The sequence below is a fragment of the Gymnoscopelus braueri genome, assembly GCF_963280865.1.
Source record: "Gymnoscopelus braueri genome assembly, chromosome: 8".
Taxonomy (NCBI): Eukaryota; Metazoa; Chordata; class Actinopteri; order Myctophiformes; family Myctophidae; genus Gymnoscopelus; species Gymnoscopelus braueri.
In genome coordinates, this window is record NC_137609.1 from 34657808 (window position 1) to 34670296 (window position 12489).

General features: G+C 42.9%; 1 protein-coding gene across 2 annotated transcripts in view; it reads right to left on the reverse strand.

Annotated features, from left to right (window-relative positions):
* Positions 1-2760: 2760 nt before the first annotated feature.
* LOC308089862 (clathrin interactor 1-like) overlaps positions 2761-12489 on the reverse strand; it is a 51309-nt gene continuing 41580 nt past the window's right edge. The window contains exons 8-12 of one of the 2 annotated variants that reach the window (XM_080434804.1): positions 11470-11545; positions 10521-10598; positions 9370-9692; positions 8377-8563; positions 2761-6958 (exon numbers count right to left, since the gene is read on the reverse strand). In XM_080434804.1, coding sequence (XP_080290930.1) covers positions 6609-6958; positions 8377-8563; positions 9370-9692; positions 10521-10598; positions 11470-11545 — 1014 coding nt within the window. In that variant the 3' untranslated portion in view covers positions 2761-6608. The remainder of the gene's footprint in view (positions 6959-8376; positions 8564-9369; positions 9693-10520; positions 10599-11469; positions 11546-12489) is intronic. The other variant, XM_080434805.1, reaches the window with a different exon arrangement.

Below are 12489 nucleotides of genomic sequence, written 5' to 3' on the forward strand. Positions count from 1 at the left end.
GTGACTGCAACTTGTTCTTGTTTGCGGATGACTCAGGTCTGCTGGTCTCAGACAGGGACAAGTTGCAGGTTGAAAAAGCCCTTAGCTCTGAACTCGGTAGATTCTGCACCTGGCTCGCTGATAGCAAACTATCGTTACACCTGGTTAAAACTGAATCCATTCTCTTTGGGTCCAAAACTAACCTCGGCAAGGCCGGCAAGGCCGGCAAGGCCGGCCACACCGACGGCTTCACAATAAAAGTGAGTGACAATGTTATCACAAGGACAGAGGAAATTACCTACCTAGGTTCCATTTTAGAAGCAAATCTTTCCAGTGATAAAATGGCAACTAAAGTAATCAAAAAAGTCAACCAAAGAACAAGATTTTTGTACAGGATCTCCTCTCTGGTCAGTAAGAATACATTGGACTCTAACGGGAGCACTCATCCAAGGTCACTTCGACTACTGTATGCATGCACCTCATGGTACCATAGCACCACAAAGGCCTTAAAAACAAGGCTCCAGACATCCCAAAATAAACTGGTAAGGCTACTTCTTGGCCTTACATGTACAACTCATTTAACCCCTGCTCACTTTGCTAGAGTCGGATGGCTCAGTGTAGAGGACAGAGTACAGCAACTTGCAATGGGCCTGGTCTACAAGATACAGTACACCACAAAGACACCCATGTACCTGTCAAAGTACTTCACAAACGTCAATGAAGTCCACAATCACAACACCAGAGGGAGCTCCACTAATGACGTTCAACCAAGATTTGGCTCAAACAAGAGGTTAAATTCGTTCTCCTGCTCTGCCACAAAAATGTGGAACTCCCTACCAACAGTCGTAAAGGAGTGTAAATCCCTACTCTCCTTCAAAACCACACTTGCAGGTGGCTGCAATTTGAAACTGGCCCCGGTAAAAGTTGCTGTTATTAAGTATTAAGCATTTGCTTGATTGTCTAGAAGTGCCTGGCAGTCAGAAATGTTGAGATCAATCGAAATTCAATTTAATAGCAAATTGTGAAATTACAGAGAGAGAGACACACAGACAGACAGACAGACAGAGAGAGAGTGAGACAGGAGAGAGAGAGAGAGAGAGAGAGAGAGAGAGAGAGAGAGAGAGAGAGAGAGAGAGAGAGAGAGAGAGAGAGAGAGACAGAGACAGAGAGACAGACAGACAGACAGACAGACAGACAGACAGAGGCCCCTGCTTGACAAATAATTTGAAATGATCAGTATAATACATAGTTTTTTTGTCCACACATACATAGCGTCTGTGTGCTCTCCTCGTCCGTTGAGTGGAGATGTGCGCCCGGCCAGATGTGGAGTACAGCATGGATTTCTACTGACTCTGTACAGGGGCAATTCTTTCAACATAAAATGCTGCATTCCAGTTCAGCAGAGTAAAGGGCCATTCACACTGAGCACTATAACTATAACTATAAAAATATAGTTTTAAAATTAGTTCTTAGTCAAGTGGATGGCAGAGTTCACTTCACACCAACTATAATAAAAATACAATGGTGAACGATATAGTTATACTTATCATTATAATTATAGTTCTCAGTGTGAATGGCGCTTAAGAAGGGGCAATTCTCTTGAATGCTGCCTTCGAGTAGGGCATTGAGAGGAGGCATTTGCGTTTTTTACACCATAGTAAATGCTGCATCCATGGTCTGGAGAGGGCACTTTTAACTGACAGGTAAAAGGGCAGGGGCTCGATCCCCCTTTCATGTCTATGCGTGCATGGGGTGAACAGTATGTAATCAAACAGAGAAATAGCAACATTGGACTTGGACATTTATATCAACTACTTTGTGTTTTTGCTCTGCCTATTCTAACCAGCAGTGTATAGATTTACCATAGTTACTTTTAGGAAACATATACATTTACCAGCACATGTTGGCCATCTAATAAAAACATTTGCATGGCTAAAATATCAGTTAAGACTCCAGTTTTTCCTGCTGGCCTAGGATCAAACATGTATGCATATAACTAATTTACATGTATGAGAGATTTCTGTAGCCAAAGCCTTTTACGTGGCGGGGTTGCTGGCCCTGCGCACAACCCTGGGGCCATTGCTGGCCTTTGGGAGGTGATGGAGGTGGAGTTAAGTTTGTTAGTCCTCTCCCTCAATCCTAAAGTCTTCAAGGCAATGGATTACAGACTCACACCACATATGAGACCAGACAGGTTTGAGGTTGTGTACAAGCTGCCCCGGCATATCAGGCCCAAACAACTCCTTACCATGTACAGTAGGCTACAGTATGTGGTGTTTTGCTCCCAAGTTTGGTGCAAAATTCCCACAACTGGCAATGTGAGACATGTATAATGTAATGTTTCTCCAAGGGTTATTACAGTTAAAACTAATGAAATAACTACAACTAGAATTGGAAAAAATATTTTTGTTAACTGAAATAAAAATAAAAACGAATGAAAAATGAAAAACTGTAATAACCTTGGTTTCTTCGAGGATGCCCTGCCACTGTAAGTTAATTACCTTGAAGGCCAGACTGCAGTATTAACCCACTAACAGATTAGCACTAATCTACTGCAAGGGTATGGCACACTTCCCAGCTGTTGCACTTGGATTGATAATAGTATGTATGTACATTTAATGCTTTTGTAGGCTAATATTGTAGGGAGTGGTTGTCAAACAACAATGATGCGAGAAAAAATTATCACTTACAGCACATTTAATGCATGTTCTCTGGGATGTTTATGAACTCGCTGTATAGGTTGTCCTGCCACTTTGAGAAAAAACACAATCAACAGAATCATTCATGTCAGGATTTAATGAACTGTAGAACCAAGTACAGAATATAGTCGAGTACAATCTAATCCAAACAAGCAGCAACGTAAAAGAAAGAAAACCATAGTGAAAAAAAAGGAAATGGTTTCTCCTCCATTTTTTCACATTTTTGTATCAACTAATAAACCATTCTTTTTTTAGTAAGCGCTCTGATTCATACAGTATGACAACGCAAATTAATCTAACCTCACAAGTTAATTATTAAAATATGAAACCAACGGCTATGGAATTGTCCATCTGAGAGTAACAAAATAAAGATTTTGGTCATTTCAAGCACAGGACCTCAGGTGAGGATGAGAGAGGCTCTGCTTAAAACCTGGTTTATACTTTGTTGTGCGAATGGCGGCGGCGACCAAAAATAGACGAACTATGAGCTAACAGCGCGATACGTTGTGAGCGCATAGATCGTCTATTTTTAGTCCGTGGCGCCGTCGCACGATGGAGCATAAATTAGGCGTTTAGTTGTATCTGTACGCTATTCACATCGATTGGAGAGAAGCACTCACACACACACACACACATTCTCTCTCACACACACAGTCATTCTCTCTCTCTCTCACAAGCACGCACACACACTTTAACAAGACCCCAAAACCATTTGGAATGGTCTCTGTAAACTGAAGAAGCTTATCTCCCTGTAAGTCCATCTTGGATGTATAAGGTTGGTGTTATTCCAGGTAATACATGAAACTGTCAGCAAAGAGCTTTGTAATTCCTCCCAGCGACAGTGATCCTGGGTGGGATGTGTGTGGGATGGGGGCGAAGAAACCTATTCTAATGCTTTCCGCATAACCAGCTGTCAATGTGTCGAAAGCTGCATTTGCAGCTTCGATCGATTAAAACGTCTAATCGATAAGTCGGCAAATTACTGTGACTATTAGTCGACTAATAATTTCTTTAGTTGAGGACAGCCCTGGAAATGTCAGAAATGTTGACATTTAGTTGCTAACTATATCCACTCCCAATTGGTCATACAATTATATGTTATTATAGCTTAATAGCGTTTAAAATATGAAGGTAAAGATTTTTTCAACACGCCAGATTGGGACAAGACAAGGAAGTCTGTCAACTTTGAGAAGTCATAGTCAAAGAGTTAGCACAACGCTAAGTATTAATGAATTAATGCAGTATGGCATTAAATACTGATTGAATATTGTCACGTGCCATGTTGTGTGTTATCTGAGGGTATAGGGCTTTTAATGGTTATGACCAAATATTAATAAAATTAAAAAGCTACTTGTCGGCTTCAGCTCTCCATAATTTAATTCAAGTAGACAGCATAGTGGCGGCCATTTTGTTTACCGCAAAAAAAGGCAAAGTTACAAGTTGTTACTTTGCCTTTTTTGGCGGTTTTCAAATATTATTTGACACAGAATCAAATGTTTTATGGTCATGATTCACCAGGAGCCTGGATGGCTTGGTTCCAGGCTTAAAATAATTAATATAAATACTTTAGGAAATCGCTGAATGAATGGGCTTTCTATCTGTGGAACCAGAGCCGGTAAACGAATTGGCCGCCACTGCTATGCTCGATAACAGAAGAATGTACTGTAGTGCGAGAGAGATAGAGAGCAGGGCTGGGCAATTAACCTAAAAGATATCAAAACCAACCATTTACCATTTACGAGTAAAAATATGGAGAAAAGAGGTTTCTGCTCGACAGCAACGTTATATTTCTTATCAACACATTTTTTTGATTAACCATTTAAAGGTAGGGTAAGTGATTTGCAATTATTCAAATAATTGCAAAATGGGTCTATGTTCTGATAGTGCTCGTTACTATAGAGTGTCCTGTCCATATAAAAAGTCTCCATGTCTCTCCAGCTCTTTATAAAACAGAAAATGTATTTTGTAGTTTTTCTTTTTTTTTTTGTAGTTTCATTTCCAATTTTATCCAACCAGGACAGAGAACTCAATCAGGATATAGATTAAACAAGTGAAATTGGAAGTGATGACACTAAGAAATGAGCAGACAAAATTGTAACTGGAACACTATACAAATTAAGCTTAAAAATGGGTACTTTCTCCTGATTGGCTGAGATTTTGACACCTACCGAAAAATGTATTTTCTGTTTATTAAAGAGCTGGAGAGACAGGGAGACATCTGTTACTGAACAAACACTCTATAGCAATGATTACTATCAGAATATAGTATTTTAACCTTTTAACAAAATACTTTTTGTTTTAACCAAAAAATATCACTTACCCTACCTTTAACTCTGTGTTATACTTTGTTGTACAATGGTGGCGTACAAAAAATTGTGAGAAAAAAAAAAGGCGTCACATATTCAGCATCACAGGTTTGTAATGTCTGACAGGCTGAGCTTCAGGAACCCGTTTTCCTGACGCAGCCTCACATTTCCCTCCTCTTCTCGCTCCTCCTGCTCCCGGCGCCGCCGCTCCTCCATGCAGGCCCTGAGGTCCTCCTCCTCCTCGCTCAGCACCCTCTCAAACTCCACACGTTCCCTAACGCAGCGCTCATCCAAAAAGCTTGGAGGGCTTCTGGAACTGTGGAAGCCAGGAGCAGAGTGGCTTTCCTTCCTTGTAGATCTGCTATTTTCCAATATTTTTTTGTTTTTGTTTTTTAAATACTCATTAATTAACTGTAATCGAGGCAAACGTTCGAAATAATCGTGATATTGGTTTGAAGTCGCATCGCCCAGCCCTACGTATGAACTCAATGAAAGAAGAATGGAGGGCAAGAGAGAGAGATGGAGAGATAGATAGAAAGAGAAAGATAGGCGAGAGGAGACAAGCAGATGAGAGCCAGGCAGAATCATTCCTCATGACATCTAAATACAGCCTTGAAATCATGCTCAGCTTATCAGGTAAGACTAAATCAGTGGTTCTCAAAAGTGGGCGTACAGGGACCCCCGGGGTTCCTTATAACTCTGAGAGTGTACAAATGGAACCACCCGTAAAGGGTCCATTTGGTTCCATTTGTACACTCTCAGAGTTATGGGGGTCCTTGAAATAAAATAAAAAGTTTGAGAACCACTGGACTCAGTGCAGGCATATACGCCGCCCTCTGTTGGACAACTACAGTAATGCAAGTAACGCAGTATCCACACACCATCTCAGTGGGTTTCTGGATGGTGTGTGAAGCCTGAGTCATACTTACTTGTGCGCGGGTGTCGCGCACTAAGAATCGACGAAATACAAGCTCACAATGCATTGCGTGTAGATGTGGCTGTTTTCGGCGCGCAACTAGGCCTGTCACAATTATTACATAATCGGCTAATCACAATTATTTGAGATAATCATTTTTTTGGGGGGGATAATCGTCATAATCATTTCCATGTTGAACATTTTTCAAAAATAGAGGAATTAGCAGATCTACAAGCTCAAAACGCCTGATTTTCCACAATACAAGTATAAAATTATGTAAGTTAATTGTCATATCTGCCCTGTGCACCTTTTGTTTACGAAGCCTAAAAGCCAAACACATTTTGAATTTGTATTCATAATGTTCCAATGTTCAACGACAGAAACACAATTAAATCGTTAATCGCAATTATTTGAGAGACAATTAATCGTCAAGTAAAATGTCTTAATCGTGACAGCCCCTATGCGCCACACCCGTGCACAGCTAATTATAAATCAGCCATTACACAGACCACAACCTCTACCCTTACAGCTTCAGGAAAAAAACGCAAAAAGAAAACCCATCCTGGAAAATAGACGCTTTCCTGCGGGCAGGTTAGGTGTCACTGAGAGAGAGAAACCTGCGAGGTTGTCTTCAAGTGCAGCAAGTCCTTCTCTGTCTCTGTCACACACACATCACACACAGACACACTCACACGAACACATCCCGCTTTATTTTCCAAAGTTGCCGAAGGTTGCGAAGGCATCTTGTTTGGGTGGCACCATGGGGTGCGTCGTCAGGCCCATGGCGGGCATGCCCACGACGGGCATCCCCATGCCCGCCATCCCCCCCATCGGAGCCGCCGCCATGCCCATGTTCATGCTCATGTTCATTCCCATTACGCCTTGGTTGACGACGGGGATGGCGCCCACCCCCCCCATGGTGCCCGTCGCCATGGAGGCGGGCATCCCCATGGCCATGGCGTTGGTGGGCGGTCGGATGATGGGCGTGACGACGGAGGGAGGGGAGCTGAGGTTCAGCCCTCCGAAGTTCTGGGGCAGCAGGTTGATGGGAGGCACGCCTGGGGGACACACAGGGGACGCAAAATAGGGAGTTATCACCAGGGGTGCACATAACTTTTCGGGGCTAGTTCTCAGGGGAGCACCAGATGCTGCTTGGTACGCACCCTAAAATTATGCAGAATATTAGACCGTTCATTCAACCTCCTCTTGTGTGTTGGCTAGTGAGGCGCACCCTATGAGACATATATACTTCATCGTGCAACGGTATTGCGTGCCGAGAATAGCTTACCTACAAGCGCACAACACGTATACTGGTTCTTATCAGTGTGAAGTTGTCTGATAAGGGGTCTATTAACCACTCACCTAATGCTGCGGAGCGGAGGTTTAACGCACTTTTTCCTGCTGTTCTATATGCTGCCAAACTGGTGAAGAAATCACAGACCGAGGCTTTAACTATTGCTTTTATAAGAAATATCCGAGACTATTTCGATTGTATGGAAGATGCTTCTGAACATGTTGCTAGTTTGACCACTTCAAATGCTCTAATCTTATAATAATAACCAAAAATTGCCTATTTACAAGCTCCCTATGCGCATTGAGAGCTTGTAGATTGGCTATTTGTGCTGCGCAACATGCTTTCACAGAAGACTTCTATGGATTCTATGGAATCCAAATGACTGAAATAAGTCGTGACGACTGAGAACTTTAATCCATGCACTTCTGAAAGCAGATGACATGTAGCTCACTGCTAAACATAAGTAGAGCGTAAAGGGATAAATCTTTGCGGATCATTAGCTACAGCAAATCCTAAAGTTTTCAGTTTTTCCAAGTGTTAATCCTTAACCGTAATGTTTTTTGGTTCAAATATTTAAGCTTTATATTCAAATAATAAGCATAACATACTAAAGTAAACTTAAAATAGGTTGGGATATCAATCCAATTTTGTCAGCTAATTTTCTTTTTTAACACATCAACTGCCAGGTATTAATTAATTAATTCATCCACCACAGCCAGCGTTTTTACCTTATTTTGCCGACCCACGGAACCCATGATCTGGACACGATGTAAACAAAAGCTGTCTGTGGGGAGGACAAGGGTCTCTTCTATCTACTGGATAATAAAAAAAACGCGATCTTCCGTTCTTTAGTTATCGGCAGTTGAATATAGCTGGTTTTCACCAAAAACGCAATTTGGGAAAAGAAATACGAGATAAATGTATTTTTATAAATCTGGTAACATTGCAGCGGACAGGGTGATTTTTTTTTTTTATTACGTAATTTCCGGGTCTATTCTTCACTGGAAGTCAAAGCAGCATTCATGGGTTGACGAAGAGTGCCCTCTAGCGTAATCACAGAAAAAGAAAAATGACGTAGAATTACGTCCATCGCAGTCAAGCGTTGGATTTGAGATGACGTAGATCTACGTCAGTGGCAGTCAATGTGTTAACAACACTACTGTCAGTGCGTGAATGGTTTACCTTGCTGTTGGATGATGTTGTTGAGGGTAGGAGGGGTCTTGGAGGGGTTAAGGCCCGCAGACAGGAAGTCCAAGCTGATGTTGACGGAGGGGTCGGACCAGGTCGACCCCAAGGGTCCCTGACCTCCGACCCTCTGTTGCTGCTGCTGGCCATGCAGGGACTGCTGGGACATCAGGCCACCAAGACTCTGAAACCATCACGTCATCTATGGCAGTGGTTCTCAAACCTTTACATTTCTAAGACCCCCATAACTCTGAGAGTGTACAAAGGGCACAAATGGTTCTATTTCTACACTCTCAGAGTTACAGACCTTGTAAGGGTCCATTTGGAACCCCCCTCAAGCAACCCTGAGGTAGAGCCCTGTGCGGGACAGTTTTCTTAATCCCGCTCCTGCCCGCTCCCGTTGGATTTCTGACCATGCCAGCCCTAGCCTGCAATGATTTCATTTCTGACCGCCCGCAGTTAATTTCTGAGCGCCGCTTCCACCCGCAAAAAACAAAATTAAGTGGCATTTAGTCCTGCATAGTACCACAATATTACCGTCCAGTCCTGTATAAGCCTGCAATATTTCCATTGAGATCCAAAAACATTACAATTTGTGAGGAGTTGCTCACAGAGAGAGAGTTTGTGTTTATATTGCGACGGGACATGGCACCGCGGCGAACACGAGAGAGGGAGGGAGAGAGACTCCACGACACACAGACATTAAGCTCTCCTCTGCATGTAGACAATACATAATATTCATATCTTGCTAAAGTAAAGCATGACCACACATGCTACAGGTGCTCTATATCTTGCTTATTGTGGGACGGTGCGGGATGTTGCGGGGCCCGCAGGTTTTACTTTGACTGCCTGTTCCCGACCGCAGGTATTTACATACCGCCCACGCCCACAAGGGCTATGCAGGGCTCTACCCTGAGTGGACCCTCACTTTCTGCTATTTTGGGCAAAGTATAAATCAGGCTTGTAGAGGTCATGTTGTGTGTCACCTACCTGTTGGGAGCGGGACAGCGGTACTGTTGCCATGACAACGGTGCCCCCCGGCGAGGCCCCGCCCAGCGAGAAAGTCATGCTCTGTGAGGCGCTCAGTGTGGCGTGCTGATTGGTCAGTTGATGGCCGCCGCCGCCCATCAGGTCAAAGAGCTCGGCTGAGGGCGGAACGGAGGCGGGGTTTGAGGCTGAGGCCGAAGGCGATTGGACGCAGCCAAACAGGTCGCCGACGGGCTGGGAGGGCGCGGCACCCGAAGAGGTCGGGGGATTGGCCGAGAAGGCGTTCCAGTCTCCGAATTCTCCGTTCCCATTGGATGACGCGGCAGCTGGAGCAGAATGATTGGTTGAATTTCAATACACGAATCAATGTCAACTATATTTTATAGTATACACATTCTGGTGAGTAGAGTTTACTTTCATGTGTATTTCATGTTTAATGATATAATATTGACAAACTTTGTGTGAACCTGCTAATCTGTAAAGTGTTAGACGCAAGACGTGCACAACTGTTATTGACTAGAAAGCAATATTTATTTGCCGTTTTGTGGCTCTATTTTGAACATATTTTACAGTATTTTACAGCCACAGTTTAAAATAAATCTACTAATTAAAACTCCTTCACTCTATTCATTATTTGTAATATTATATCCATCAAAAGGTAGGTTATCACTAATTCATAGCCTGATATGATAGCTATTGTTTTCTCTTGCAGTTTTCTAAGCAAACATATTGTGGTCAGGTAAAGAGGATACTTGGTTTCAGAAACCAAGGAAAGGGTTTAACCAGTTTCAACCTGGCGTCCCTATTTTGGGCACGACATAAATGTCAACATTTTGCAAATATGTTCCAATTTCATCACAAATACGTAGCTAAAATACAAGCTCAAAACGCATCACAGCGTGACACATTGTATTACAGTATATTGGCCAAACCAAAATATCAGTCGCGCTCCATTAAGAGTACAGCCATAAAGTGTATAATAAACAATTCTAGCCATTATAGAAGACCCCTGGACTGGTCCACCCTCCCCAAGTCAACCCCACTGGACATTGTATGAGGGACAAGCAGAGGGGAGGACAGCTATATGAGGGACGGACAGAGAAAGAGAGGGATGAGTCTGGACTCTGGAGGGAAAGAGGAGAGAGAGAGAGTACCAGCAGAGGATGGGAGGCTGGCGGAAGCAGCGGGAGACGAGAAGTCAGCGAAGCCACCTATGAGGTCTGATGTGCTGCCTGTACATACATACATGCACGTACACACACACACACACACACACACACACACACACACACACACACACACACACACACACACACACACACACACACACACACACACACACACACACACACACACACACACACACACACACACACACACACACACACACACACAGAAAAAGTCAAACTGACATGAAGTCAAACTGTCTTAATCACATGAACCCTAGCGTCCATAATATGTCAAAATATGGCGAATATTCTGCAAAAATAGGCGAACATTTGTTGAAAATAGCAGATCTACAAGCTCACAACTTGTCGAAACGTTGTGAGCCTATAGATTTGCTATTGTTGGCGAAGATATTCGGTGTAGAGGGTAAAATAGGAGGGAACCAAGTATAGAGCCATGTGGGTCCCCCGTCAAAAGTTATAATAGTTTGCATAAAGTCATAAAGAGAAGTCCCAACACTTCAGCCAGTTGTGGGTAGAAGGGCTCGGAGCTTAACAGTGGAACAAAAATAACATAATAAGAAAAGGTGACACCCCGGCAAATGAATAAAACGTGCAGACCCAGTTGAGTGCTCCAGTATTTTATTCGGTTGGTCTCCTTTGCACTTGCCCAGGTATCTTTCTTGTTATAAAATAAGTTTACACTTAGCCAGTAGCCTAGCTGTGCTGATATAACGTATAACAGCACACCCTCTCTAGGATACAGCATCATTATTGACTGAAATTAGACTTTCAAAGTGGAAGCCGCTGAGAGATGAAGAGAGCTAATTATTTTGTTGATTTCTCCTTTGTTCACAGCACTCGTTTATATATATTCATTGTCTTTTATATAATTATATATATAATGTACTGTAAAAGCTCTCCCTTGGGTCTTTACCTGTGGTCTGATTGGACGAAGGGTCGACCATCAGCAGGTCTGCTAGACCGCTACTGGATGACTGCTTGACTGTCGCCTGGATAGAGAGGCAGGGTAGAGAGAGATAAGAGGAGACACACACACACACACACACACACACACACACACACACACACACACACACACACACACACACACACACACACACACACACACACACACACACACACACACACACACACACACACACACACACACACACACACACACACACACACACACACACAGAGCTCAGTACAACCTACGCATTGTGGTTGACATTTATGAGAAACTATGTAGAAGAATATCACAGGATACTGAAAGGTGTTACATGACAGAGCCTAGCAGATGTTGTTGTGGTTGCATGTGTGTGTGTCAGTTACTTGTGAGGTCCAAATGTCCCCCACAAGTATGCCGAATTTGAGACATTGGGAGGAGACTAGCAAAAAAATGATTTGAGTTAGGTTGCAATTTTTGACATAATCAATTGAAAAAGAAAAGAAAAGTGCTTCGCAATTATTCGATTAATCGAAAGTATCGATAAGAAAATAATCGACAGTTGCAGCCCTAGCACAGTGCTACGTCCTGCTAAACCCCACCCATCCGGGTGAGACATCTGTTTTTTAGCAAGTTCCGTCAAAGATGCTTTATTAAGCCCATCCCACGCTCCCACTAGGACAGAAATGGTACACAAATGGTCTCCTAAGTGACCTTGCCTGTCCCCTCACCCTCCATCTCTCCCTGGCTATGAACCACGGGTGCCTAATTTACTCTATGAGTATGGGAGCACGAAGAGATACTCATGCCCTCAAAATATTAAGTCCGTGTTTTTTTGCAGTCTTGCTTTTCTATTGTTTGATCATTATACTGTATATACCGTCGCTGTCGGGCAGAAACGTCTTATCTCCGTACTCTAACCTTTTGTGTTTTTTTTGTAAATTAACGCCCCAACTTGATTATACTACAGCGTTACACAAAAGCATCAAAAGTAGCAGATCCACA